This window comes from Tasmannia lanceolata, unplaced genomic scaffold (genome assembly GCF_043159265.1).
Source record: "Tasmannia lanceolata isolate RefF3 unplaced genomic scaffold, GAP_Taslan_0.1 ptg000012l, whole genome shotgun sequence".
In the NCBI taxonomy this organism is placed as follows: domain Eukaryota; kingdom Viridiplantae; phylum Streptophyta; class Magnoliopsida; order Canellales; family Winteraceae; genus Tasmannia; species Tasmannia lanceolata.
This window is the reverse complement of record NW_027518689.1, coordinates 29,600,631-29,623,986: the sequence shown is the minus strand read 5'-3', so window position 1 is coordinate 29,623,986 and position 23,356 is coordinate 29,600,631. Positions and strand designations below refer to the sequence as shown.

General features: G+C 38.5%; 3 protein-coding genes across 3 annotated transcripts; 1 reads left to right on the top strand and 2 right to left on the bottom strand.

Annotated features, from left to right (window-relative positions):
* Positions 1 to 4,076: 4,076 nt before the first annotated feature.
* On the top strand, positions 4,077 to 7,247 carry LOC143887177 (uncharacterized). Its single transcript, XM_077391278.1, has 4 exons — positions 4,077 to 4,634; positions 4,734 to 4,807; positions 5,075 to 5,923; positions 6,420 to 7,247. The coding sequence occupies exons 1-4, from the start codon at positions 4,454 to 4,456 to the stop codon at positions 7,107 to 7,109; spliced, it is 1,794 nt and encodes a 597-aa protein (XP_077247393.1). The 5' UTR covers positions 4,077 to 4,453; the 3' UTR covers positions 7,110 to 7,247.
* A 9,713-nt stretch (positions 7,248 to 16,960) lies between these two features.
* LOC143887176 (early nodulin-like protein 18) lies at positions 16,961 to 17,832 on the bottom strand. The gene is made up of 2 exons (XM_077391277.1): positions 17,607 to 17,832; positions 16,961 to 17,530 (listed from the first exon to the last, which is right to left on the bottom strand). Exons 1-2 carry the CDS (start codon positions 17,797 to 17,799, stop codon positions 17,091 to 17,093), a joined length of 633 nt encoding a protein of 210 aa, XP_077247392.1. The 5' UTR covers positions 17,800 to 17,832; the 3' UTR covers positions 16,961 to 17,090.
* Positions 17,833 to 21,837: 4,005 nt separating this feature from the next.
* Positions 21,838 to 23,070, bottom strand: LOC143888709 (uncharacterized). The gene is made up of 2 exons (XM_077393134.1): positions 22,398 to 23,070; positions 21,838 to 22,310 (listed from the first exon to the last, which is right to left on the bottom strand). The coding sequence occupies exons 1-2, from the start codon at positions 23,068 to 23,070 to the stop codon at positions 21,838 to 21,840; spliced, it is 1,146 nt and encodes a 381-aa protein (XP_077249249.1).
* Between the last annotated feature and the right edge of the window lie 286 nt (positions 23,071 to 23,356).

Here is a 23,356-nt window from a genome sequence, read left to right as displayed (position 1 = left end):
GAGTTCCTGACCGATTGTTGGACTCAAATTTAGTGCAATTTTCGGTCCAATAATTGGTTGGGAAATCTCCACAATCAGTTGTCATAATCTAAAACAAACTGGAAATAATTTCCAAAAGAAAAGAAAAAGACAAATATATATCATGAGTAAATTTTGAAACAAATAGGCAGCTTTTTCGAAAATTTAACTCTTAAATAAGGGCAATTATGGTATTATATTCATTGAACTGCGTTTTATGCTCTGTTTGGTTGCCGGGTTTTTTTTGTTCCTGAGAGTTTTGTGGGAGAGTAAGTTAAATTTCGGTCCCATCCCATGTTTGGTTGCCTTTTAGCATTAGGTTTATTTTAATCCCACTCTTGTAATGATTACTTGTGGGGTGAATTTTTTAATCCCACTTTTGTAATGATTGCCTTTTCATCCCATCCCAAGATAACCCCAGGAACAAAAATAAACTCAGTAACCAAAAATAAGCTTGAGAAGAATTTTTTTCTACCCAACAGTTCAAGCAACCAAACAAAGGTTTTTTTTTTCCCACCATATCTCCCAGGGTATTTTTTTCTCCCACATAACCAAACATGGGATTTTTATTTTACCAGATACTTCCAGGACTTTTTTTTTCCCACCTATCTCCCGGGGTATTTTTTTTTTCTCCCACATAACTCCCGGGGACAAAAAAAACCTGACAATCATACAGAGCATTAAAGATTTTAGAAAGATACAACCGATGTCATTCGGATAATGGCCCTGCTGCATACCCTACACCAATGAGCAATGAAGAGAGAGGAGCTTGACCACACTATCATTATTAGTTTTGACCTTATCTTCTCGAAAAAAGGCTCCAACCTCCCGTGGAAAGGGAGAGAAAGTAAAAGAAAGAAAAGGAAAGTGAAGTAATGATGGTGTTAAACTAGTAATCTTAAAAGTGTTTTGATAGTTACTCTTCATAGATAGTAGTAAGATGAGTAAAAAAAAAATCAACCAAATGATTGCAGAGTGGAATTGTTTCTTCTTCTGTTTTTTCATCTCATGTACTCAACTACCACCATCTACCTTTCTCTCTCTAATACAATATGTCTTATTTTTTTGGATTTTCGATATGTGGAAAGTTTGGAAAGGCAGGAAGTGTTTCTGTTTAGAAAACAAAGAAAACCCATATGAACAGATAGTCAGATAGATACAAGGAACCACAGACTATTACAGACGCTCCTTTACTTCTTTTTTCTTTGTTTGTTTGATTGATTCTTGATTTTTCTGATTGATTGGTGAAAGAGTGGTTAGGGTTGGCAGGCTCCCATTCCTTACTCTCTTTGTCGCCTTCTCTAACTACTGAACAGCCCAAAAAAATTCCTGGTCTTTTGTACGTGTATCTTGATATGATCATCTTAACCAAAGAGCTGCTAATATATACTTCCTAAAGTTAGCTCTACTTTTGAAATTTGAAAAGCTACCTTTTTTCTTGTGGAGGGTGTTTTCTTTTTTTGAAAGAAGGGTTCTTTGATTGATGGGTGAAATTGAAAAAGAAGGTTGGGAATGAGCTGTGAGAGGACTAGTGTACTAGGTGGGCCCACACCACAACTGATGGGCCATCTTAAAAACAATTGCATTAATATAATGTTCTTAACTGTTTGATCGAAGGGTCAAAAGATTATAAGCTTAATACTTAGAGATACAAAAATTACTAATAATAGGCAATCTTGTTACTAATTCTCAAAACCGCTGTCGATTGTATTAGTGGGATTTTTGAATCAATTTGGTTTTCATCATGGTATACAATTATTAAAGGAAAAATTACATTTACACCTCCTCTAGTTTCTGACACATCCACTTCTACCCCTATAGTTTAAAACCTGACAACTACATCTCCTGTAGTTTCAATTTGTACAAGGTAGGCCACCTCAGCTGACGGTTCATCCACAGATTGAAGGGTTAGGATGATCCGGTGGAGCTAATTTTTTGGGCACACCCTACCTATGTCAGGGCCCATCAAATGAACGTTTTGGATCATCCAAACAATGTGGGCCCATACCCGAATCCAAACACTACAAAAAACACAGTAGGCCCAAATCGTTTGGATGATCCAAAGCGTTCATTTGATGGGTCCTGACATAGATAGGGTGTGCCAAAAAAATCAGCTCCATCGGATCATCCTAACCCTTCAATCTGTGGACGAATCGTTAACTGAGGGGGCCTACCTTATACAAATTGAAACTGGAGGAGTTGTAGTTGTCACGTTTTAAACTATAGGGGTAGAAGTGGATGTGTCAGAAACTAGATAGGGTGTAAATGTAATTTTTCCATTATTAAATGAATGAAATGGGCACAATTCCCTATGGAAAGGGAGAAGATCCTATTGGTCCAAGGTTAGTTTGTACTGTGGGACCGGCTAGCTGAGCGATCTTAATGAATTGGATGTACGGGGGAGATTGAGGTGAGGTCACAATTTGGCGTGCACTTTTAAGTCAAACGACTGGTCGTCATCCAATGTCTATCATCTAAAATATGACCACATAAACCTTTGTAAGGCATCAAAGAAGAGACGTGACATGGTACCGGGGTTTTAAATATTGCAATATACAGGCCTATATGCAAATAATATGAGGTAGGTCCTACATCCGAATATATTGAGAATATTCAGAAATACTTTAGAAAATTCTCAATATATGAAAGGGCTGAAAATGCAAAGTGAGTCCCACCTCCTTGAAAGGAAAGTGGAAGGTCTCAGTGTCCCCCCCATGTTTCTCCCTAGAAGATAAGAAGAGTTTTTCCTTGTTTGGATTGCCAGATTCAGGAATAGAAGTTGGTGTCACATTCCGATTCCCATTCAATTCCTCCCTTAAACGGAAGAAGAAAAAAAAATAAAAAATAAAAAATAAAATTCAAATTCAAGAAAATTCTAATAAAAACTCCATTTTCCGATTGGGACGGAATCAGAATACCACCTTTTGGGGGAAGAAAACAAATTCCGTCATTTTTTCTCCATTTAATTCCGCCCCTGCTGATACCATTGTTTTTTTTAAAACAAAAATGCCGGAATTAGGCAGAAATATTCGAATCAGATCCCAATTCCATTCCGGCAATCTAATAGATCACACAAGAGATGATGGTAAGGAATGTACCAAAACTGTCATCAACCACCTTGTTTTATACCTATTTTGTAAAATAATTTTGAAATTCTAAATGACTTTTATTCTTAAATTAAAGAAAAAAAAACCCAACAATACCTTTAAGTCATTGCCATTAAAAAAAAATAAAAAATCAATAATCCCTTCTATGGGACTGTTTCCCGCCAATGGCCAACCATTACCATATGTAGCAAGGAGTATATTTCAGTATTAGGGTGGGTACAAAACCAAAAAAGAGAAAATGAATGAAAATTCCACTCTCTTCATCTCAGATTGTATCCCACACATGGTTTTAAATTTCGACCGAAATCCAAAATTTCGGATTTCGGTGGGGACTGAAACCGAAATTCGCTGAAATTCCAAATTTCGTCTGAAATTTCATTTTAATGGCATTAAAAAAAAAAATTGTTAAAAAATTTCGGCCGAAATTTCGTATTTCGGTGGGGTCCGAAAAACCGAAATTTTAAACCTTGATCCCACAATATTTATCTGGGACTGTCCTTATGTTGTGTCACAAAAAACTAGAGGAATCAGATGACATTTTTGTGTTTGGTCACCAAAACAAGACCAAGCATTACTAAATTCAAAATCACGTGCTGGGTTTAATTGATAGTCCTCAAACCGTATTCCTCTACCTCATAGTACTCATCCATTAGATGAATTTTCCCTCCTCTATTTACTGCACAAAACATTGAAAAAAAAAAACAGGCCTCATTTAAGAAACCCCTAAGCCCGTTTTTGCGGTTCCATTTCCGTTTCTTTGTAATTTGAATTGGCTGATGGAAAGTGACGACACATGTCAGTTACACTCTACAGTCTACTAAAAGAAATACATTATTTAAATCAATCAAAACAGTAGTTTTAGTGTTAAATAAGTTCTAAGGGGGACACAAACATCATATTTTAAAAAGATGATAGGCATTTCGGGATGAGAAATGATTTATAATACAAGGGTTTTTCCGTTTTTGTAGCGTTGGGGATCGAGCATGGCCCTTTCGTCATCTTCTCTGTTGATTTTACTCATGGATTTCAATTCCCAATAAGAGATTTGTGATGGGTTTTTCATGTTTGTGTGTGTAGATAACAGTTTGAGATTGTAGTCCTTCATTTAACGTTCGTTTTGTTCTAAATGTTCTCTCCTGAGGTCTCGATCGATCCGCTTTTTACGCTCCAATAAGAATATTTCCTTTCTTTTTTGATATCTCCACACCCTTCTCTTTTTATCTACTGACTTGGTTCTGATAGTCCGGAGTTGAAGGAGGGGGTCTTTTTTGTACAAGGAAGCTTTTATTTTCTATCTTTTTTTCTTTTTTTTTCTTTTCACTTTTGCAATGGGTAGAGAATGGTACTGGAGCAGATCAATGAGGAGAGGGGATAGAGAGAGTCCAGGGTGCATGAGTGGGGTTTTAAACCTCTTTGATTTTCATCAATCTCAGTGCATTTCTCAGCAGGAGGGACAGAGAAGTGGTAGTAAAACTGATGACTCATTTCTATTGGAACCCATTGTAAAAGGTTAGATTTTATTTACTGCCTTTTTCTCCTTTTGATTGATATGGGGTTTTTGTTCTAAGAGTTGTTTTTAAATTTGGAGATGTGGGTTTGATAATTTAGGTGTTGAAGCACCAAGAAACAGCTTGGAGTTACAAAATGATCCTTCTTCATCAGTCATAGAAGTTGGTATACCAGTAAGTAAATTTAGATTCTTCACTATGCCTATAAAAATTCAGATACATTGCTCTGAATGCTTATGTAAACCTTGTAGTTTTCCTTGCATGTCTATGGGATTAGACCCCATAAATATGCTACATTGTCATGTCAACCTTTGCTATCTTTAATTGCCCATAAAAAAAAACCTTTGTTAACTTTTCTGGGTTTGTTTTGATGATTTTATTTCTTTCCATGTAAAAGTTCATGTCATGTTTGATCTAAAATTTGCTATTTTTTTTTACTAGATTGGGGTTCGACTCGTCCCAAGAACAGAAGTAGAAGAAAGTAGTAGTAGCTCACAAGGGTCAAGAACACCCAATCTCCTTGCCCGTTTGATGGGTCTTGATATCCTTCCTGACGAGTCAACTCGTCTTTCTCCTTCCCCAGTCAAAGCTCGCCAACCTCTGAAAGACATCAATTTCGTTGAGTCGACTCGGTACGAGTCCGGCTCTCGCTCTTTACCGGACACGCCGAGAATATCGTCGGCGAGAAGGTCAGATGTAGATCCAAGGCTCTCTCTCCAACTGAATAAAGAGAACATGGAGATATCAGAATTCAATTATTCTAGAAAAGCAAGAAAGAAAGATGGGAAATACTATTACGAAGAGAACAAAAGTCCCAGCAAGTATGCAAGAGAGATTGTGAAGCAGGTGAAGGAAAACATTGGCAGAAAAGTGGGTGTCGATATCACAAACGTGAGTAGAAAGAAGGGTAACACTGAAAGTGAAACTAAGCGAGTCTCAACCAGACACAAGGATGAATCGACCCATTCGACTCAGTCATGTTCTCCTCGCATTCGAATTTTAGAATCCAAAGCCAGATTTTCAGTACCAGAAGAACCCATCTCAAACTCGCCCAAATTCACGTCCAAAGCACAACAAATGCCCTTGAAGGATTCAACAAAGGCAAGCTCTCAACAGCCACTTGGACGGACGTTCAAATGCAAAAAAGCCAACTCGGAGAGATTCACAGGGCGACTCAAGAAACCACCCTTGAATGAAGAAACCTTTGTAGTGCCAAAATCAACTCTTTCCAAGAAGAAATGCAAGGAAACATCTTCAACTCCAATCCATCCACCTTCAACTCAAAAGCCGGTAATAGGTTTTTCCTATTTTTATTGCCGTTCATGTTCTCTTTAACCTCTGTCATTGACTCGTTCGACTCGGCATTGACTCGGGCGAGTCAATAACGAAACTCGGGTTTGGTACATTCATATTTACGAGTTTTTATTTGTTGGGTAGCCGATAGTCTAGTATTTTTCAATAAGTATAGTAAAGCCCACCCTATAGGATGATCCAAACCGTCCAATTTATAGAGGAACTGCATATTATGGAAACCCTCTTTAGATCGGAGGGCCAGGATCATCCTATGGAAATGATTTTAGTGTAAAAACCTATTTACCTTGTGTTCTATCACAACCCGGACGGTTTAGGTCATCCTATGATGTGGTCCATTTTTGAAAAATAAGGGACTATAAGCCCTTACCCCATATAAAATCTCCTTATTTACTTACAGTCTTTGGCTTTTGCCATGTCTTCTTGAAATTAAAAGCATTATGGTTCTTTGCTTTGTTGTTACGTTTGTGTCCAGATAGAACAACAACAGCAACAACAAGGTGGTGTTCCATCAAAACCGACTCCACCGTTACCTAATTCCTCGCGCCCTTTGTACGACCCTCTACTCTTCAACCGAGACGACCGAACCGGTCCGGAATTCCGGTACGTTACACTAATACTTGAACGTACTGGGGTCCACACCAAAACCCCTATTTCAATCACCCCCTGGTTTTCCCCTTCCCACCCCCTAAACCCCTCCCTTTTCCACCTCCTTGAACGTAGTGGGGCCCACAACAACGACCTCCCTAAACCCAACAGAAAACTCCTCTTCCAACTCGTCGACCAACTCCTCGTAAAAATCCTCAAACCATATCTAAACCTAAAGCCCTGGGTCCCACTCTGGGTCCGCACTCCGCCACGTCAGCTAACTGGGGCCCACCTACTAGACCTTATTTGGGCCCACATCACAAGTTTCCCATCCGCTAATTGTCAGACCCTCCAAGACATAGACGCCCTCGTGGGACACGACTTGCTAGAATGCGCCGACTCGGCTAACGTGCGCACCCGAACATGCTGCTCCGGTTTTTATGATGAGCGGGAGGAGATTGTGGTCGAGATTGAACGGGATATTTTAGATGCGCTCTTGCGTGAAGTTTTTATGGGTTCAGTCGCGAGTGACGGTAGCATGGGAATTTTTATGATGAGGGGGTCTGTGGGGATCTAGTGTCAGACGCTCACATGGGACTTCACGTGACAAGATGCTATTCGTCTGTTGGATTCCATAGGGGGAAGAGCTTTTAGGTGAGCTAGGTGAGCTACCCACGTGTACTATCTTGACAGGGACTCTGAAAATACTTTACCTTTTGTTGAGTCTGTGAAAATTTTCCTAGAGAGGTATTTTATTTTCCTCGTTCTGTAAAAAAACAAAGAACTGGAAAAAGGGTAATCCTTTTTTTACTTTTTATCCCGTCTGAGAACTTGTCAGGAAAGTTACAGAAGAGAAATCATTTTCCATGGAAAGAGAAACGGGTCAGACGAAGGAAAGTGATGGTTTACTAACTTACAGGCGTCATGGACAATTTAATACGGATAAGAAATAAATGAGAACGCTCTCTCTTCCATCTTCCCTTCTTCTCTTTTTATGATTTTCTGTGTTTTCAGTTACTGATTTCTGTTTGTATTGTACATTTTTGTACCATAGTTTTGTGCTTTTAGACTTTTAGTAGTAAGTAGTAAGAAGATGGGAAAGGTGGTGGGGTTGTTGTCACATTCTCTAACGTTTATGTTATGCTGCTATATTAGATAGAGAGATAGAGAGAAAGAGAGAGAATATTGAGCGGGAAATTCAAATCAATCTTCTTTTGTTAGATTTTTTCTCGATCGTAGTACAACAAACCCATATGCTATGCTATGAATTCATCAATGTTAGAAACTCTAGAAATGACAATTGATAGTCAGTATATGGGCACACTGTTTATTTAAAGAGCTTGTTTTACCTCGCTTTTTATGGGCGCACTCTTTATTTAAAGAGCTTGTTTCATTAAACAACGTATTATGATGTTGAGACATAAGACCAAAGTTGTAATTAGATGCCCAATATCACCACGATATCTGGCGGGTGGTATTTGATTTCATAAAAGGTTTATCTGGGGGGTGGTGGTGGTATTTGATAATAGTAGGGATTTGCTAGGGACAATTGCAAAAGGCATTTCGTGGACTGGTTGTTGCGTGAGAGAGCAGCCACATAGGCTCCCTTTTCAGTAGATTTTGTCTTTTTATGAGGTGGCTGCTCTCTAATGCAACAGCTATCTCACGAACTGGATTCGGTGACGGTCCCAAGCAAATCCCATAAAAATAACATATATAATTTAAAAGGGATTTGCTAGCATCCATCGCAGAAGGCATTTCGCGATTCGTCTGCTCTCACATGTATCAGGTCATCTGCAAACAGGGGCGGAGGCACATATAGCGTGGCCACCAAAATGACTTGCAAAATCCTTTTTATAGTGTAAATTAGTCCGTCCCCCAAAGTGTAAATTAGTGTAATTATCTTAGTCCCCCCCCCCCCACCCCAGTGTAAAAATGCTTCTGCCATGGACGCTAGCAAATCCCAATTTAAAAATATAATTAAAAAGATTTAAAGGGGTCCAATTAATGTGATATTGTGAACTATCAATATATGAATTTTGCGGTCCAGGTCAAGACAGCAATTTTATCTATTCAGCGTGGCTCACATTTATTATTGCAGGGTGGAGGAAGATTTTGGTGGAAGTTTATATTTAGTAAAATGATATTTTTCAATCATTTTACACACTTTTTGATAAAAATACTCATAATCTGTGACTATTATTATCAAAACATGTGTAAAATACCATTTTCAATGCACCTTAACAAGTGACCTTAGGGCACTCGTTAGCAAAACCCTAAAGAACCCAAACCTAATACAACCTCTTTAGAAAATAGAAACCCTCTAGTATATATACTTAAGTGGACAAATATTCCAAGGGCCATCATCTTCAGTAATTTTAGAAGAAGAGAAAGAGGTGTGGCAAATGCTATGCATGAGTGTAAAATGATGGACCTCACCCATCAAAATATGAGTAAAATAGAGGGCCCCAACCTATGCATGGGTTTTGTTGAAGATGGTGGGACCCGCCATCAAAACATGAGGTTTGATTTGGTGGCCCCACCCCAAAAAAGAATATGGTGTGAAATGGTGGGCCCTACCCCATGAATGATTTGTGAAGGATATGGTGGGCTCCACTACATCAAAAATTGGTGCAAAAATAGTTGGCTCCACCCTATTGCATGGGTTTGGATGGATATGGTGGCATTGCCCATCAAATTCTGAGGTGTAAAATGGGGGCCAATCCCATAAAATGAATTACAAATGGTTGCCCCTACCCTATGCATGGTTTGGGTGAAGATGATGGCATAGAAGTGGTTGCAGAGCGCCAAAGCCCATTGGAGTCGTTAGGATTCAGCTGATATCATATTCGCTCTTAGATTTAGGTTATATTTTATTTGTACCTTCCATGAGAAGGAATCTTGTTTCCCTCTCTAGAATTATTCTATCTGTATATTTATTTGATTTGTCTGCAGTTGTTGTGGTGCTGGAAATGGTTGTTTGGTTGATGGATTATGTAGATTGAATGTTGTTCAATAACATCTAATCTTGAATATTGAAAATTGTGTTGTGACCAAATGAGCACTATCAAATGAAGGTTCACATGTGCTATGCTACAAATGTTTAGACTACATTTTAAAAGAAAGAATTGAGCGATTGGGAAGAGATGGAATCCTCAACCAACTAGATTTTGATACCTATAATGCATTCACTAATAGCATAAAGGGTAAAATGAAAAGGACTATAAAGATTGTGCAAACCGTAGTAAAAAACTTCAAGAGATTATCCATTCAGAAGTTCGTGGTCCTATTTGAAATATAACTCTTACCGGTCATTGTTATTTCGTAGCCATCTTGGTTGAACTAAGAATTTTCTTGGTATGGTTACATCTTCTTGATCCATGAAAAATCCAATATTCGAAATTTCTTTAAACTAGTCATGGCTGAGGTTAAAATTGTCAAAGCTAAGATTGTAAGGTCTGATCGAGGTGGGGAATGGTAGATGTGTCAGGCCAGATTTTGGGTCATTTCACAAATTTCCTTTAATACATCGTGCTGAGTTAACTAGAATAGTGATGCCCCGGATAGACAATGTTAATCGACTCGCCCTTTCTTGAATCATTGTGAGGAGAGACTCTTGAAATAATTGTCTATATCTTGAATATGCTTCCTAGCAAATTAGTCCCAAAAGTACCTTTTCAGTTCTGGATTGGGAGTAAAAGCCTTGTCTAAGGCATCTTCATGTTTGGGGTTGTCCAGCTCAAGCTAAGCTCTATAACTTGCATGAACAGAAATTAAACCCCAAAACTATAAGTTGTTATTTAATAGGGTACCTAGAAAGGCCAAAGGACTATAGATTCTATTGTCTCAGTCAAGGCACTAGAGTCATGAAACCAAGTAGATCCAAGTTCATTATGTTAATTTAAAACATTACTTTATGATCCCTTTGGATCTTTGGCAATGAAAAACAAAGAAAAAATCGAATTCAAACAAGATGGGTTAGAAGTACCTTTCTCCATAGTCGTACCTTTGGAGCTTGTAATCCAATGCAGACGTTCGCTTTTCTGAGCACGGAATCGGCCTAGAAACGCCCCTTGTTCTTCTCTTCTTCATTCCCATCACTAGGCTTATGGGAAACCTCACTTTTGATGTGTTTTCTTGTGAAGGAGATGGAACACTTGATGGATGGGAGGAAGATGGACAAAGAGTCTCCTTTTATAAGCAATGAAGCTCCCATAGAACTTCCAAAGATAGCAGAAATTCGTTTGGCTTCTTTAGCACAAGATTATCATGTTTCTTTAGTACTAACTTGCCTTTTAAGAAGTTTCCAAATATGTTGATTAGTTTCCTTTATGCAAAGGATTGCCTAATGCAAGGCCACAAACAAGGTTAGAATGTTTCAACGATAGAAATTTCTAATAGTCTCCCACTTGGCCTGCATGGGCCTTACACCTTTTGCAACACTTACTAATCATGAAAAACTTTTCCTTACATTCCATTCAATAAGTGTACTAACAACTGATCATGTAATCATTGGACTATTAAATTGTCCAATGACCTCCCCATGGTAACAAAGCTAGCAAACTTATCAACATGAATTAAGACATGGTCCACTTTATATCATTACCGACATTCTGCTTTCAAAATATCCATTCAATGTGCACAATACAAATAATGGAATAAGCAGATAACTTTAATTATCTGAATCAAGATCTCAACAGTGATCACATTACAATGTCTAAAAACTTTATGCAGACTTCCACCAATCAACATAATCGGCCTTACCCACCAATCTTATGCGCGTGATATGGTCATTAACGACATCAAGTGGTAAGCCTTTCGTTATTGGATCTGCTAACATAAGTGCGATACTCATGTACTCAATAGACATTAATTGATCCCGAATTATCTTCCTCACGACAACATGTCAACACATTGACTCCTTACTTTATTTGTCGTTATTGGAAAAGTAAAACCGCAACGCAATCATCACAACATGTACTCAATAACTTGTCGATTATCAACAAGGTAACACCCTAAGATAAAATTCCACAACTACAAAGAATAGCTTAAGGCCTTATAATACACCATAAACTCCAAACCCAAGGTGGAAGGAACTAATGGTGTATATCTTACGTTCTTCCATGATTCAAGAATTTCTGCTAAAATACCCTTAAGCAGAATTCTAGGTGTCCGACAATTACGAAGTCAAAATAAGATCAACCAATTTTGTTAGGGTCATTTGATATACTGTATGTCAGCCTTCAGTCCCTTACACACTACCTTCTTGGTAGCTTCCCAACGATCCACTCATAAGATAACATTGGTACCTTCTAAGCTTGCTTACCACATAGGTTATGCCGAAACAGGTGCAAACTCAAGCATTTATGAGATTCCCAATTGCGGAACTATAAGGGATTCTCTTTATATGCTCATGTTCGATCCTGTGACCTACAAACTTAACTGAATATACCATCACTAACAATAAGGGGAACCACTACTGGGGCAATTATCCATGTTGATAATTCAAGGACCTTTGTCATTATACGATTCTGACATATTCTCAATAATCCTTTAAGTCTTAATTAGGTGAACATGGACTAAAATATTCCACCTAGATCTTTTATACCAAGTTTCCTTCCAAGACACAGTCAACATGACACTAGAGCAATTTTTCACCTTTGGGTGGAAGAATTACTCAGGGCAGGATCTTGCGCTTGCTTGGTTTCAATACAACATGGACAAAATAATACTACTTGAGAGTAGTGCACCATTAACTCACAAATACTAAAGTGACAGTATCCCTCCCATTGTCCCCAAGATATATTTATTTATCTATGACATCTTTATTGAACTCAAATCCTATTATTAATATGTGAAAACTTTAAGTATCACTACCGAGACATCTGGTGCGACTCTAGAACAAAAGGAGCCACCAAAGACATGCTTTTCCATAGAGAGTCTTTCTTTGAAATTGGAGAGAAAGTCTCTTCGTAGTCTATCTCCCTTCTCAGTGTAGCCTTTTGCAATGAGTCTTACTTTATGCATCTCAATGCCATCTGTGGAGTCAAACATTGGTCTTAAAAGATCCATCTACAGCCAACTGGCTTGACTCTATTTGACAACTCACCGAGTTTCCAAATTTATTTTCTTTCTATTGAGAGCAGCTCTTCCTTCATGGTGTCAAGCCACCGAGCCAACTGATCACCCATTATGGCTTCATGGGATGAGATGGGATCATGATGCTCCCACTAAGGTCGCTATTATTGCAAGCTCGACGTATCTAATCTTCAAGATACAAGTACTATCTGTAGGACAAGAAAACCAAAACCCTTAAGATAATCACTTAAATATCAGCTCCTTGTTTTAGGGTCCAACTTTCCTTATTTGGTGATTGTAGACTATAGCCTCGGTCAATAAATCATCATATGTGCAAATACACCAACACCGATTTTCTATTGAGACTAAAGTGGTCTCAAGTGTAACTATACTAGGAAATCTGAGTTGGGATTTGCGCCGCCGTTTTTAATGCATCTCCCATCAAGTAAAGATGATTTACACGACATGCTCATCATCTTGTCCATAAGAGTACAGTCTTACTTTTCAGCAATACTGTTCTCTTACAGATATAAGTCCAAAATCGTCAGACTACAACTTCTAGCCTTCATTTAAAGAGATAAACAACAATTGCTGGAAAAATTAAACTATAAGGGTCAGAGATTAATGATCTCTTTCACTAACCTTCAGAGTTAGAAAAAGTCTACTGATCTTATCACAAATGATTTTTAGTGGACCGATACTCTAAGTGACACCCTTAAACCCTTACCTTTATATGTTTTCCTTTAATGTACTCCATGCAAATACTGGAATCAGTTGAATCAAATGAATTGAGAACTTTCCTTTCAACCAATCCATCAAGCAGATATATGGCTTAATGTTTGAGTCACTCATTGATAAGTTCTTATCCATTAAATTTGCTTATCTCCAATATCGCTGATTATCTTATTCTCATGTGAGGTAATTCAATAATTATCATAAAAAGAAATCAATCAGAATCTTTATGGATTGTCTTGATAAAGAATCACTTACATACTGAATGAGAAAGAAAAATAAGAAAGAACTCGCCATGCTTCCGAACTATGATTTATAGCTGAAAGAACCAAGTTTTATGAAGTAAAGTTTCTGAACTAATGAAACTCATATTCAGAAATTAACAAAAACGATAATGATCTCAATCTTTACTTTATTCTCATCCCCTAATGTATTGATCAAATTTCCCTCTACTTAGAATCTACTCATAAGAATTCTCACATGAAACTTAAATATGGATAGTATAATCCGAATCTATCCATCATTTATTTCTATGAGTACTTGGAAAAATAGGGTCTTAACACACTTTTACAGCCATACCAAACTCAAGGTATAGATACATAATGTGTCATCCATCCACCACAAGACGACACTTAATACCAAATCTTAGTTCTTACCAATTGACCCTGCTAGGTCACTATATCTCCCAGACTCGATATGTTGCTTTTAAAATGACCTCTGAGTGAGCATTATCAAGAGTACAAATTTCAAGAGTTAAAAAAAATGCTCATAAAGGCCTCTTTGGTCAACTCACTTTAAGGTTATCCAATCTTATCTTAAGGGTACTCACGAATGTCTTGAACGACCATCTAAAAAGTTCGTTGGCTACATTCATAACCTCCTTTGCATTCATAATTATCTTGGATTGCACATAAAATGGAGTTCTTAGATTAACACTATTAGTGCACTCCCACTATTCACAAGTTTTCGCCATTTGTGTATTTGGTGGGTGTGTCATCTAGTAATGTATAGTCTATCCATGTAGCCTAGAACATGCAAAAATGTTTAACTTGTGAGGTACCCATGTGAAAGGGTGATAAACTCAATAGAGACCAATGATGTTGAAAAGAAGACTATGAAGAACAAACCGTACGCCTATGTTTTTGGAAGTTTAATATATGCCCAAGTTAGAACCCAACTTGATGTGGCCTTCATAGTAAACATTCTTCAAAAGGTTTCAGCCTAATCCAGTTTTAGAATACTGGATAACTGTAGAGAAAATCTTGTGCTATTTGCAAATAATTTAGAATGGATAAATAATTTAGAATGGACATATAGTTAGGTACTTATGTTAGCTAGAGGTGTTATTTCATGGAAGAGTGTCAAGCAAATAATTACCGCATCATCCACAATACAAGTAGAATGTATAGCATGTTATGAAGCCACCTTGCAAACGACTTAGTCGAGGAATTTTACTATAGGGCTGCAAATTGTAGACATAATTCTGAGATAAATGATGTTTTGTTGTGATAACAGTGCAACGGTCTATATAAGCGGTCATTAGATTCCAAACTTACTAAGGCCCTGTTCGTTTAAGATTATGACTACCGATGGTGGGCCTCCAAACTGATTATTGAACTCAAATTACATTAATTTTAGGTCTAATAATTGGTTTTGGGGGATCACCGTCGGTGATTATAATCTCAAACGAACAGGGCCCAAGATCAAGTACTTGGTTGTGGTAGAAAGATCGAAGGACATACAATAATTGCACATAAAAACTGAAGCAATGATAGTAGAGAAGCTATACTGATTATGGTCTTTAAGAATCATGCCACTAGTATGGGGTTAATAGATATTTTAGATATTTCTCTTACCAAAGTTCGATTGATTATGATATTTAAGGATGGGTTGGTGCATTTTTTTTATGTACTTTGGTAATGCCACTAGTATGGGGTTAATAGATATTTTAGATAATTCTCTTACCAAAGCTCGATTGATTATGATATTTAAGAATGGGTTGGTGGTTTTTTTATGTACTTGGGTAGTGGGAGTTTTGTTTACAAGAACTTCATGTTTGCTTGGCACGATCTCACTCCGAGTACATAGGAAGCTCTTTTAAGTATTAGAAGCACAACCGCTTTAGTTTATGAGTTATTTTCACATTAACTTGTACTGCTATGTGTGCATACATTATCTTTTGAGAATTTTGTAAGTTATAAATAGATGATTTCTAACTGAGGATAACGATATGCTGCCTTTGCCAGATCATGGATAAACTTGCTAAACTTGGAAACAGACTTCTTGCTCTGTTTGGATTGGCAGGCCAAACACTTCTAATGGAAAAAAATTTCTTAGATTCTTCTTCTTCTTCTCCACGATTTATAGGGAAATGATACTGTTGTGGCTTATTTAGAGGAATATGATTATAAATCGAAGGTTCCTCTAATTAATACTTGAACTGCAGTGGTTAAGTTACTTTTTTTCATCTGCAATCAAACAATGGTAAAATAAGAAAGTTTGGTGATCTTTTCTTTTCCAAACTTTTCCTTCAAAATTCTTGCAATCCAAACAAGGCCTTTAGTGAACACGACCAATTGGAAACTCTCCAGCAAAGGCACATTAAATGACTAGCATTGAATCTCTTTCTCATATTCACATGGATCGCCCCAGCAACATCCTAGCAGCTCCACACAATTTCCATACATGTGTTTCTTTTATTTAATGGCTAAAGATCTATAGGGTCTAACCCAATGCACAAAAAGTACAACAAAAACTACTGAGGGAGGAATGCTGGACGGACTTAGAAATGAAGACATTTTCCTAAGCCATACCCATATCCTTACCCCTCTTTTTTTTTTTATGGGTAAGTTGGGGTTAAGAAGGAACTCGACTAGAATTCATTAAAGAGAATAAAAAGATATACATGAGGATTGAAAGCAAACACTATCACAAAGAAGATAGGGCAGACAAAGCAATAAGATGAAAAAAAGAAAAGATCGCCATCGCAAAAACAAACAACAAAACCCATTAGTAAGCTCGCTAGGCTCCGACAATGAAAGGCACTACAATTTTAGCTTACTTATTAACTAGCTCGTCTGCAAGTTTTGATGGCTCTTTCTGCTTACCTCCCCCACTCTTCATTTTCATGGGGTTTGTGAGCAATATGATATATGTGACTTTGAGCTGGAGTTTTACTCAGAGGCATGGATGGTGCAAAAATCTACCCATGATGCTTTTCATTGTGAATTGGATCGGAATCAAGATCCTCCAAGGCTGAGAATCCATTACCATCAGATGTGGAACACAAAGGAGCCACTGTAGAGCCTATGGCATTGCCGTATGAATTACTTCCTAAGGCCATATCATTGCCCTCAAGTGTGGAAATGAAAAAACTTGCCTAAGAAAAAAAAAATCCTCAAGAAATGTTTTTCTTGAGATCCAAACAGGGCCTAATTGAACATATAAATCTTTTATAGGACCAACAAGGTCAATTGTAATTGAACATATAAATCTTTTATAGGACCAACAAGGTCAATTGTGTATCTTAGACCTACACCATTAAGCGGTCACGATAAATAAATAAGTCATGTGTGGTGTGGGCCATGACAGAATTAAAATGTAAACGCGTGCCAGCTATTCGACGAAATGTCAATGAGAGAAAGTTCCTCATTTTCTATTTTTCCAAGTGGGCAAGCTAGAGACTCAAAGTTATTACAGACACTACAAACAGCCAAAAAGCAAAAAAAATGTACCGACCAACCCCACATTACACCACGAATAGAGCAGAGAAAACAAAACCCCAAAAAACTAAACCAAATGGCACCCCATCAAAACCCCTAGAACACCCACTCAGAGAGGGTGCGTTCGTAATTTGGCCCTGGTTATTGGGTGAACTCGAATCGGGAGGTGGCTCGGCATAAGGTGGAGGAGGAGGCTGGTTTAGGCTAGGAGGAAGCCCCAGCCCCTTGCCCACCACGATCTCAAACTTCATCCCGTTCATACACTGGATCCCACCATTTGCATCTGAAAAATAATAATTGGGTCCCACCTCCGTCAAGGGAACCGGAATCACCGCCGGAACTCCGATCTCTTCTCCGGCGGAATACACGAATACGTCGTTACCGGAATCTTCATAGTCTGTGCAGATAGTGTAGGTTGTGTCGTTGTAGGTCTGGATCACTGTTTGGTTTGTTGTTGTGTTGAAAACTGAAAGAAAATGAGAATGGGGTTAGGATTATAAGGGGGTGTGAGAGGGAAAAAGAGGAGGGATAAATATGCTTACTGAGAAAGTCTCCGAGGTTGAATGTTTGAGAAGAGGCCCAGGCGGAGTAATTGGTGGAGGTGGCGTTGGTGTTGGGGTTGAAGAACCATTCGACGGTGTGATTTGTGTAGGCCAGAGATGGAGCGGCAGATGCTGCCGAGGCTGCGAATATCAGGAGGGCGATGGGTACTAGCTTTGCCATGGATAGATCCATGGCTTTTTTTGGCTTGGCAGAGAGAGCATGTACTTGGCTGGGATGACTAATATACAGGCTTAAAGGGAAGTGATATAATTATCCATTTTCCGGTCCACCCCCATTCGAGGATATTTATGACTCCTTTTTTTTTTTTAACACTACAAGGGGGTGGTTAGGGGAGAAAATGGGGTAAATAAACTATGAGGAAGTCTAAACTGAAGGGCGCTCTTCCAAAAATCAGTTGAAAGTGCGCCCCCATTGGTTACTCACCACCAAAGACCAAAGTGCATTTCTTTTTTAGGAAAAGGTTTTTGACCTTGAGCTCAGCCTGAGCTAGAGCTCAGAAACTATATCTCCCATAGTTGTTTGATTCATCCAACCCATTCATTCTATAATTTATGACTAGGATTATGGTTTATGTTTATGGTTAGGATTGTAGGTTATGATTAGGTTTATAATTTGTGGAGGTTTAAAATGGATGGCTAGAAGATGTTCTTCTATAGATTGAATGATTAGGATTATGATATGCAGATGGTTTGTTAGGAACACCCTATCTATGTGAAGTCCTATAGAATGAATGGGTTGGATGAGTCAAACAACTATGGGAGATGGTGTATTATGAGCTCTAGTTTAGCCTGATCTCGAGCTCAGAGACCCTGACCTCTTTCTTTTTACAATTTTAGGTGCTGCCATAAATGCATTTCGGTGATGAGTAACCAATGGGGGCGCCCTTTCATCTGATTTTTGGAATGGCGCCCTTCAATTTAGACTTCCCAATAACTAAACATCTTGTTTTCCCTTTTAAATTTATACAATTTAAGGGAGTGATATCCTCAGCCATTATTTTGATAATGGCACTATGTACTTAATTGGCAGTTGATAACTAATTGAGAAGGTAAATGCTAAATGAATGCTGACTTAACACACTCTGTGGGCCCACCTGTACCACGTCTACGTGATGGGATCCTTTGGTCCGATCGGGGCCCACTATTCCGGCCAAATGCTCATTAAGAACACCTGTTTGGATGAATCTAGGCCCTTGATTTTTTTTTTGAATGGCTCTAGGCCCTTGATCTATCAAGCCTTTTTTGGGTTCTTTCAACAAAAGCTAAACAGTTGGTTTTGTGGGTATGGTACCTAGACCATGTGTTTCCAAGATCTACGGTCTTGATTGCATGTACATGTCCCAATGTGGAACCCTAGAATTACTCACAAGTAGCTAGAATTTGGACTGGATGAATGGCTGGATTTCTATTTGCCTTCAAGTCAACGAACTCGTTCACGTCCACGTGGGACACATGGTGCTCAAGAAGTGATCATTAATAAATAAATAGCCTAAGGATGATGTTTAGCAATCTTCAATGAAGAAAAGAGTGCCATTATTAAAACAGGGGTGTGTAAATATCATTTTCTTGAATTTTTTAATGGGATTTGGAAAGGGAAAAGCGGAACCTAACCGCCTCTAGCTGGCGCGTCTTCTTTATCAAAAGTCAATAGGAGGACGAAATAACGAGGAAAGAATCTCTCAGACTTCAAGCTGTATTGTACAGGCACAATAATTAAAAGTTGGAATAATGCTAGGGCCACGCGCCAAAAATCACCCTCTTTGCTGCATGAGCGATATGGGTTCCATCGTCTGTGCGATTGATACTAGTATTCATAAACAAAAGGACGAGGTCATTCCATATAATATTCCAACTAGTGGGACAGTTGTCACATTTTTGGTTCGTATCAGTTTTATGTATTATTATCAGAGATTTTATATGCTGAGGTTACGCCTCTCGCTCAAAATGGTAGAGGATTTGGTGATTTTATATGATGTGTGGCCCACGGGCGGAGCCAGGAAATTACGGTTGGGGGGGCCAAATTAATTTACACTTGTCTGCATTGGTCATGGGGGGGCGCATGGCCACTAAACTAGCTTGGCATGCATGGGTAGCCATGCACCATATAAAGGAATTTTGCAAGTCATGGGGGGCCATGGCCCCCTCAAGCTATATGTGCCTCCCCCCTGTGTGTGGCTGTGTGAACCCGTATATTTTAGAAAGTACCCACACCATAGAATGAAATTAGGTAAATATTGGAGTAATTGTGACTTGATGCTCACACACAATGTTCGACCACACCCTACATAATAGGTCGTGCCACAAAAATCATTTTCCATAGGATGATCCTAACCCTGGCTGCATATTATGAAAACTTCTATAGATGAGAGGGTTAGGATCATCATCCTTTGGTGTGGTCTGTACATACTTTGCCACATTTCATATAAAATCATGAGGATTGCCGCAAGTTTGATCCAAAATTAGGGTTTGTTCAGTTGCGTCTAGGAAACGGAAAGGAAAATGAAATGACGTGACAGAAGGAAATGGAAAGGAAAAGAAACTGCTAAGAAAGCAGTAGGAGTGCGCGTTCAGTTGGCAGGAAACGAAAAAAAACAGTAAAGAAACAGCAGGAATGTGCATTCAGTTGCCAGAAAACGGAAAAGAAACAGTGCATAATATGTTCTTTACCACATATAAAGCAAGTTACACCCCCCTAAGCACTACCAAATAGTCCACTAATACAAATAAATACTAAAAAAAACTTAAGAAGCAGATTCTAATAGCAATATAATGGAACCAACAGAAAGTGGGACACCCATGGTACCATCGATGTCGCTGCCTGTGGCACTGCCTCTGCCCTTTCATTTGGAATCTCCTCTACCCTTGCGCTTCCTCAACCTTTTCGCGGCTCAGATATTTGGCTCTCTCCAAATATGTATCTAGCTGTGATTGAGCCTCCGCCAACGTCCCATATGAGCGATAGCATGTTCCGCTAAATTTGTCAACTTGCTCATGGCACTCTGGCTAGGTATAGTAAATCTCAGGCTGTCTGCCATTAAAGACAACATAATACTTCTACTTCCCCATACTCACCTAACAAAAAGACAACATATCACATCCAAAAATGTAAGATAAGAATATGACAGTAGCCATGAAATTCCACCAAGTTTACTACATCCATTAAAAGTAATTAACATCTTGATAAGTTAACTACCACCATCACTTACCTTAATACTACCATAACAAGTTCACTACCACCATCCAAAGGTCAAAGCATCATTACAGATAAAATAAAACAAAAACTTTAAAGTTCATATAACAATAACTACCACCATAACTACCAACATAAAGTTCATATCACCATAACTACCACAAAAAAGTGCTATAAAAGTATTCTTCAATGAAATGAAAAGATGGATTTACGTCGTCCATCGCCACCTCCTCCCTCAACCATCCATCTCCTGCCAGATGAAACGAGTCATCTTCCTTCGGATGTATGACCTCCTCTCGTCCTCCTCGTACATGATGAAAAGATGCGCTTGAGATTGATTTATTGTGAGATACTTTGCGGTCCTCAACAAGATCTCCTGCAAAAAACCGCCAACCCCTCTAACAGCTTCACAAAGTTGTGCATATGGTATTACTATAAGAATATTGTATCTTGAGAGGAAGTGTTTCTTACAGCGACGTAGTCATCGTAGACCTCTTTCTCGCAGGTGACTATTTTCATGTCATCGTCCCAACCAAAACCATTTCTAGTGAGGATGATGCTGACATTCTTGTATGTTTGTTTCATTGTCTTTATGCGGTTCTTTATGTGCTTCTTGTTGAGATTGAGGTTGAAAAAGTTCTTCATTGCAGTGGTCGTAGCTACGTAAGCGGGTTCCTTAAAACCATTTGGAATTTTGTACCTCTCCGTGATTTGAACTATGAGGGTATTTACTAGAACCTTATCCATTTGGTCATTCCAAATAATATTCTTCCCCTTCTTCTGAGAGTTTTGTGGAGCAGTTGTCATTCTGATTCAAAGCACATATATGTTTGTTAGGTGTCATACATCAATATAAGAACCAACATAACCAAAGATAAAAACATAACAAAGTTATACAACCATATATGGAGTCAAAGAGTAAAAGAGTCATACAACCATATAACAACCAGCATAATCAAAGATCAAAACATGACAAAGTTACTCCTACCATATATGGAGTGTTTCTAATTTCCCCTAACATCAATGACGTCCACTGAAATCATTCCACATCTGTGTGGTAATTGTATTTCTAATTTTCTCTCCTGCTCGTTTGACATCATCCCTTGATTGAGGAGGATCTTGTGGTATGTCCTCATCTTCCACAGTTTGTACCATGAATTGTGTAGCTAGAAAGTTGTCCACAACTTCTAATATTGAATCATTAGGCATGAAACGCCGAATATGATTATGGTTGCAACAACATGCCAAGAAGATGTTAACCTGCTTATCGAAATTGTACATCAGTTCTTCATTAAGAATATTGAAACGCTTCTTCAAGACGTCAAATGTGCGCTCGATGACATTTCGACAAGATGAGTCTCTATGATTGAACAATTCATTACTAGTTTTTGGACGTCGCCCTCTCCACTCATTTAGGTGGTATGCTGTCTTACGATGCTGGTTAACGAAATGTCGCAAGAGAGGGTAGCCGCCATCACCGAGGTAAAACTTTCCTACAAGTAAAAATAGATTCTATGTCAGTAACTAGTAATAAGTAGAAACTTGTTTACTACAATGGAACTACGTCATATACAATGTACCTGGAATAAGTGGAATCTTGTCAGCCCTTGTTAATGCATCCGCTAATACTCTCGAGTCGGAAGCCGAACCCTCCCATCCGGCTAGGACATACGTGAATTTTAGGTCAAAGTCACAGGCAGCTAAAATATTTTGAGCTATAAAATGCTTACGACAAAAGTAGCTAGGTTTTTCCTCAACTGAAACTTTAGCACGTATGTATGTCCCGTCTATTGCACCGATGCAATTCTTGAAATATGGCATCCACCTTGGATTCCCCTCAATCTGCGATGGTGTCTCACCTGTCGGCGGTTTGATGAAGAAATCTTGCATACCCAAAATTGCCTTTAGTACTTTATTGAAATATGTCGAAATAGTTGCCCTTGAATGTCTAGGACATGCTCTAATAGTCCGAACCCTCGGATTATGTGCTACAATATGTAAGAAGATTGAAACTTGCTCCTCCACTTTACAATGGATTGTATCTTCCAGGGTTCCCGCCCGTTTAAATATTTCAACAAATTGACGAAAGTAGCTGACGTTCATCCATAGCAAGTTATGACAATGTTCATCTGATTGGATGACAAAAGTAATGATCGTACGATGCGTGAAGTAAGGGCTTTCATAGGAAGCTCTAACAAGATATTGTTCGTAGTATTCTTTACAGAGTACTAACATAGCAGCTGCCCCAGCCATTAATAGTGCGATTGCTTGCCCCACTAGTTCATTCCTACGGTTCAATTCATCTGTTCGCATCAACTTTTTCTTCCTCCTTGTAAGATGACTAGGCATCCTACTCTACATAAGAAGTCATTAATTCAATGTAAAATACAACACAATCACAAACAACAAAATCACAAATCATCCCTTCACAAACCATCCCTCTACAAACCATCCATCCACAAACCATCCCTCCACAAACCACGCCTCCATAAACCATCCATCCACAAACCATCCATCCATCCAATCACATGCAAGCACA

What these genes read in the sequence shown, in the direction of transcription:
- LOC143888709 (XM_077393134.1), bottom strand. Translation starts at nt 23,070, where the DNA reads ATGGCTGGGGCAGCTGCTATGTTAGTACTCTGTAAAGAATACTACGAA. An exon ending in CAAGATTCCACTTATTCCAG is followed by an intron (nt 22,311 to 22,397) that starts GTACATTGTATA and finishes TTTTACTTGTAG; the next exon opens with GAAAGTTTTACCTCGGTGAT.
- LOC143887177 (XM_077391278.1), top strand. Translation starts at nt 4,454, where the DNA reads ATGGGTAGAGAATGGTACTGGAGCAGATCAATGAGGAGAGGGGATAGA. An exon ending in TCATAGAAGTTGGTATACCA is followed by an intron (nt 4,808 to 5,074) that starts GTAAGTAAATTT and finishes TTTTTTTACTAG; the next exon opens with ATTGGGGTTCGACTCGTCCC. An exon ending in CACCTTCAACTCAAAAGCCG is followed by an intron (nt 5,924 to 6,419) that starts GTAATAGGTTTT and finishes GTTTGTGTCCAG; the next exon opens with ATAGAACAACAACAGCAACA.
- LOC143887176 (XM_077391277.1), bottom strand. Translation starts at nt 17,799, where the DNA reads ATGGATCTATCCATGGCAAAGCTAGTACCCATCGCCCTCCTGATATTC. An exon ending in CAACCTCGGAGACTTTCTCA is followed by an intron (nt 17,531 to 17,606) that starts GTAAGCATATTT and finishes ATTTTCTTTCAG; the next exon opens with TTTTCAACACAACAACAAAC.